This window comes from Frankliniella occidentalis, unplaced genomic scaffold (genome assembly GCF_000697945.3).
Source record: "Frankliniella occidentalis isolate FOCC.00 unplaced genomic scaffold, Focc_3.1 Scaffold17, whole genome shotgun sequence".
Lineage (NCBI taxonomy): Eukaryota > Metazoa > Arthropoda > Insecta > Thysanoptera > Thripidae > Frankliniella > Frankliniella occidentalis.
In genome coordinates, this window is record NW_026267147.1 from 1,603,472 (window position 1) to 1,609,733 (window position 6,262).

The 6,262-nt window shown below is 45.4% G+C and overlaps 1 protein-coding gene across 3 annotated transcripts in view; it reads right to left on the bottom strand.

The window, feature by feature from the left end:
* Nucleotides 1-295: 295 nt before the first annotated feature.
* LOC113204802 (tRNA-dihydrouridine(16/17) synthase [NAD(P)(+)]-like) overlaps nt 296-6,262 on the bottom strand; it is a 28,849-nt gene continuing 22,882 nt past the window's right edge. For all 3 annotated transcript variants that reach the window (XM_052264211.1, XM_052264212.1, XM_026420115.2), the window contains 8 exons: nt 4,674-5,012; nt 4,421-4,580; nt 3,621-3,816; nt 3,207-3,455; nt 2,966-3,111; nt 2,704-2,837; nt 2,459-2,623; nt 296-2,382 (listed from right to left, as the gene is read on the bottom strand). In XM_052264211.1, coding sequence (XP_052120171.1) covers nt 2,053-2,382; nt 2,459-2,623; nt 2,704-2,837; nt 2,966-3,111; nt 3,207-3,455; nt 3,621-3,816; nt 4,421-4,580; nt 4,674-5,003 — 1,710 coding nt within the window. In that variant the 5' untranslated portion in view covers nt 5,004-5,012 and the 3' untranslated portion in view covers nt 296-2,052. The remainder of the gene's footprint in view (nt 2,383-2,458; nt 2,624-2,703; nt 2,838-2,965; nt 3,112-3,206; nt 3,456-3,620; nt 3,817-4,420; nt 4,581-4,673; nt 5,013-6,262) is intronic.

Consider the following 6,262-nt stretch of genomic DNA (forward strand, 5'->3'; position numbering starts at 1 on the left):
TCTTTTTAAATAATTTTCTTGAGTTTTGTTTTAAAATCTTTTCAGAACCACGAGGATACACCACTGAGGTCACCGGTTGTGAATCAAAAGTTCTGAGTGAATGCATTAGAACTTTAATGCATCGGTATAATCCGTATCAACTTTGTATAATGGTGTGAAGTGCACTGTGCTATGAACCAATGTGAGTATTATCTAGCTAGTTGAGTAATTACTAGCATAAGGAACTTCATCTGAGTAGACGGAATATGAAGGTTGGTATTGGGGCGTTTATCTAGGTAAAATAAAATGCTGTTCGTTTCAACATACTCAACTCTTTAAAATTCGTTTCTCAGTATACATGTCAGGTAGTCTTTTAATGGGTTGGATCCCAAATAAACATATAAGAATGACCATTAAGCATTCACATGTGTTCCTTGCATGTTGTCCATATTCATTTTGCATTTCTGTATTTTTGTTATTTATGATATGTTAAAGTAAGGATTTGTTAACAATAAAGTTTGATTAAGTACAAAAACATTTCATCAGAGCATATGAAAGTAAAAAATAACTAAGTAAGAAATAAAAGGAATGGTTGGTCCTCATGGAAACCAGACTTAGTGTGATCTGAGTACTTAGGTCCTGCATTTTGTTACACGTTTTCGTTACACAAGTGTTCTAAAAGAAATTGTCAGTATTAGGCCATGCTTACCTAAAAGAAAGTCATAATGAGACAGACAGCACATTTTTTTCTTATAATTTCACTTGTCGTTACGGAAAGAAAACAATGGATGGATTCAATATTGACCCAAGGTGATATATGTATGTTAAAATAACAAGTTTCAATCCCTAAAAAAGTTAGTTAGTCCTCTGGCATTAATGTCTAAGTAGAAGCATGATCCACTGTTCATACATTGACAGTTATGAATGGCAAATTCAACTACAAATTCCTTTAGTAAAATCCTACAAATGTTTTTCAATCTAAGAAATTCATTAAATAGACTTATAGTGGAGGGCTCTGCACATAAGATGAGGTATACACCAAGTCAAGAATAAGAACTACTGAGCACCATCAAACACCACATATACTGTACTGAATCCACCTAAACAATTTTTTTACACAACCCATGCACCATCAGCTAATAATTTTATTCCTGGTGTGACCTGTGATCAACAAGTGTGATCACTTGCCACATCTATTAACAATTATTGTCTGGTAAGTACAAATGGTTAGCTACGGTTATCCAGCAATCTAACATCTAAAATAAAAGTGTAAACCTACATTAATTGTAGATTTGGTAGCGCAAATTGATTACTCTAGAAATATTTGTACGAAAGCTGAATAACAGTAACATCTCAACAACTTTCTTTTGAATGAGTTCTTCATGAAGTGCTTCGGATAACATTCTTTTTTAAAGAAGCAGAGGGTTTAAAAGGTTGCAATAAAATAACATGATGATTTTCCACTTTGACAAAATATTTGTGAACATGACACATATCAAAGAAGGCCATGTACCATTGCGTTCATTTTGCAAGAGAAGATTTGTTGTGGGATGTGTAATATACTTGTCATATCATCTTGATCCAAACATACTGAAAAGTATAATAACTGCCACAGCCATATGTACACAGAAAATACAAAAAAAATAATGAATAGCACTTCTGTAAAACTTAAAAATTGAGGTACTATGTTTAAGAGATAATATTTGACTTCATCAGATAAGATTTATAACACAGAGTACCTTAAACATCTATATCACAGCCATGTACTATAGTTTTTATAAAACATATATTGTGTATTAAAAATAACACAAGAATCTTTTAGTTTAATCACACTACTACACAATAAGAGTAATCAAGTACAGTATTCTATGAATAGTTCAATAATGCTTTGATGGTAGTCTTTTTACTTGGATTCCATACCCAGAACATTTTCAGAATGTATCTGACATTAAATCTCCCCCATTCCCACTAACCAAAGGCAGTGCTTTGCATAGACAAAAATGCAATACACAAACAACTTGCCTCTGCCCCAACCTACTTTTTTACGACGTCACCATCACAGTTTTGTCTTAACTATGTATTAAGTGAGTTAATTGACACATCAGCTTGAGGTTCCTCTAAATCCATTTTTTCATTCACTTTAGCACAAGATGCCTCAGATAATTGTTCAGTCTCCTCATTGCTATGGCTGTCATTAGAGTTGTCTGTGGAGTTGCAATCTGCTGAATCAGCATTTCCTTGGGCTGCATTGTTGTTCTTTTCACTAGCTTCAAGAGCTTGATAGTGCAGTAGTTTCTCGTAACGTGTTTTTGTTAGTATTCGATGGCCAGGACAATCCCGTTTTTCAGCAAAACAGGCTTTCCGACAACATGCTCTACATAACTTGAAGCCACACTTCGATCCCTGTAAACGAGAATTTATTAAAGTCAGCATAGCTGAAACACATATCTTTTGATTTGGTGATTATTTTGAAGCTTACAAGAGGGTTGGCGCACTCAGAGCACTTTTCTTGACACTTTCGACTGTGTGGATTTAATTTGATCTTTTGAGAGTGCTGGAGTTTTTTAAGCTTCTTTTTGGAGAGTGGTGGATTAGAATCGTTTTCATTATCGTCAAGACTCCTTTTCTCGCCTGATGCAGATTTCTACGAAACACATATAAAAATAAGTAAACAACATCAAATACTTGAGCCGCAAATAGCTAAAAAATTTTATGGAATCTCACATTATTTTCGGTGGATGATTCAACCTTGTTTTGCTTATCTGCTAGTTTGCGCAAGTGTTCTTCGGGTGGAATACGTACATAGGGCTGACAAAGCCACGCTGGTAAAACCACATCACATGTCTCTGCAATTGTCTCTGCAAGAAGGAACATAACAAACAATATACCTGATTTCATCACTAATCATACTAAAGTCAATGTGTTGTTTTTTTTTAAAGTATCTTTAAGATTAAAAATAAATATATTAAAGGTATATGATACTCACCATCTCTCTTGTCTGGATACACTTTTAGCCCCTGGTGATAAGGCAGAAAACGATCTCGTAATTTTAAAACAGTTTTCCGGAAATCTTCTAAGTTTTGTCCTTTGGCAATTTCATGTCTTTCCATTGCATTTTCTGGTAGCGACAGTCTGAAATGTACCATAGGTTTTTAAAAATGAATTAATGAATGGATAAAATTTACTACTGGTATTGATAGATTTTTGAGAAAATTGTAGGGACCTACAGATGATGCATCATTTTAAAGAGGTGGGTCCTGACAAATGATGTTGGGCATGGATATTGTTGGGCTAGATCCAAATATTCCAGACAAAGTTCCCAACATGGAGGGTTAGTGCCCTCAAACAGTGCTGGGTTGTACAGGTTGCCTTCTGCCGTCATCACACCTTTGACGCCTGTCTCCGCAATACATTGTTCAACATCTCCCTGGTATTGAATATTTCCATTGGCGAAAACTGGGATCTTGACACTCTCCCTGAGCAACAAAATAATAACAAAAATTAATGGTAAAGCGATGATACACAAAATAAAACGCAATGCCTGATTATCTAATTCTTTTATACTAACATTACACCAAAGCACAGATTTCACATGACATTGGAAATGCCATGGTATACCAAGTCTATTCGAGTCCACTTACACGACTTTCTTTATGTGCGGCCAGCTCGCGAGCCCGGTCAGCGGCCCCTTCTGCTCCCGGGTGCGGCCGTGCACGGTCAGCATTTGGCAGCCCGCCGCCTCCAGCATGCGCGCGTACTCCACGGTGCGGCCCACGTCCGAAAACACTCGGATTTTGCACGTAACGGGCACCGACAGCCGCGCGTGCAGGGTGCTTACTGCAACAGGATGATATGAGATTGAGATTTAATAAAAATAGGACAAAAGATACATCACAATCAACTTTAAATTGTGGGTGAGGCCTGTCAGGCCCATACGCTATCCGGACACAATATAAAAAGATCACACGAGAAGATAATGACCCCGAATCCAGAGTTATGCCTGCTGCGCACAGCACAGCGTTGTGCTATTGACAGAACTGGGGCGGCCAGCGAAGGATGCCAGCAGCAGAGCCACTTTTTGTGCCCCTCCCCCTATCCCTCCTTCACCTTCTCCTCCACCCCTACGCCCGTCTGGTCGTTTTGCACAATCTGATAGAGTCAGTGTCTCTCACAAGAGTGCATATCTGCTCCTCGTACCTTGGCTGCCGTTGCCTTCCCCAACCCCTTGACGGAGGGGGCGGAGCCGAGGCGGAGCTGCCCTTGGGGGCCCCGGCTCGGGGAGCAGGCCATACACCGATAGCGCAACCCTCCCCTCGCCCAGCCAACCGACCTTCATGCTATCTACACATCTCAATATTGCACGGCGCGAAACGGCTCATGGGGGCGCAAACATGAAAATGTTTCAGTGTTTCTCTCTTTAGGATTCGGACGACGGCCTCACCCATCTCCTTGAGGAGGTCCCAGTCGTCCTGCAGGAAGGCGCCGTAGTGGCCCCGCCGTGCGATGGCCTGCGGGCAGCCCAGGTTGATGTCCACGGCGTCGCAGTACGGCTCTGCCAGCAGCGCTGCCTCCAGCAACACAGCAGTGTTATTGGCACAAAACTGGCGACGAATCAAAAGCAAGAAATATAGTTACAGACCAAACATTTACGATATTTTGGACACTTGCATATGGGACACATCTCGAGTAGCTACCTGCACGATGAGCGGTCGGTCCTCCGGCGTGGACGCGAGGGCCTCGGCGCGGTAGCGGGGGTCCCGGATGAAGACAGACGAGTGCAGCATGGGCGTGTAGCAGAGCTGGGCGCCGTGGCGCCGGGACAGCAGGCGCCACGCCAGCTCGCTCGCGTCCACCATGGGGGCGACGACGAGGCGCGGCGAGCCGAGCGCGCGCCAGAAGGCCTCGCCCTCCGGCTTGGGGCCCTGCCTGGTGGTGGGCAGCGGCGGCGGCGGCGCGGCCTTCTCGACCTGCTTGGCGAGCTCGCGGAGCCCCGTCCTGGGCCCCGGCCCGTCGTCCGGCAGCATGGCGGCGACCTGCAACACGACACGGCGGCCGTCTGTTAGTTCATTCATGCCCCTCGACCCTCGAGGCTCGCGCGCCTCTACCTCCAGGGAAGGCAGAGAACGGGCAAAGAGGCATGCAAACGTCTAACACTTCTGCTCCCATCCCTTCAGCAACTTCACTTCTAGACAAGGCAGGGAAAATAAACCCAATGAATCCCAAACTTTACAAAAGGAGCAAAAAAGACAATCAAACAGTAGCAGAGGGTGGAAGCAGCCCCCCCTCCCCTCCCCCAGGGGGCGATCTCTATCATTACACCCCCCCCCCCCTCTTCCTCCCTTGCCAGTCACCGGCCAATACGGTGCACAAGTTTTCTCGCCCGCGCCGGCCGAGTAAAAAAGTTGAGGCCGTCTTCATCGGCGCGTTGCAGGCGGGGGGCGGAGGAAGGGCGGTTATTTAGTTTAGGGGCGAGGAGCACTGCAATTATCAAGCGAGGCCAGAAGCAGCAGGAGCGCTACGACAGCCAGTACAGGGGAGGAGAGCGAGAGGGCGAGGGAGAGAGGGAGAGAGAGAGCCTTGAGCATGCCTTCGCTCAACTACTTCACTTCGGACCCGGAGCGCGAGTTGATTAGCAGAGGATGGTCCTCGACCAGAGGGGAGAGCGGCCAGGGGAGAGGGGGAAAGATAAACTGGCGGTGGACGAGTGAGGGCGGGAAGAGGAAGAGGTAAAGGGCTGGGCGCGCCCGCCCACCTCCTTGCTGGTTTCTTTGCTCTCGACGGCCCGCCGACTCACCACCCTTACTCGCCACGCCACGCTTTCTCACCACGGCAGTTCCATTTCATGAGCAACGCGCGTCTTTCTGTGTGTAAACTCCCCGCTCACAGGATTTTATTTCCGGGCGTGCGCGTCCTCGAGGAGCAGAGCGACCAGCAGCTCGCAAAAGCACAGAGCTGAGTGTGTACATGCGCGCTCTTCTATACTTTTTCCCGCGAATGGACGCGAGGGAAAACGTCGGTTGGGCGGGGGTGGGGTGCTTTACGCAAGCCTTTTTCTCTGCGCGCACACACACACACAGGTGCACGAAGACGAGCACAAGCAACACCAGCACGGCGCGCACGCGCACGCACACGCACGTTCCCTCGCGTACGTACACCCACACGTACACTTTTCTTTCTGGCGGGCACGACAAGTCGTTCACCCCCACCCCATTCTTTGGAAAATTCAACATAAATAATTCGTAGCCACTGAGGCTTGCAGCCGAGGAGGGAGGGGCGGGCCAAC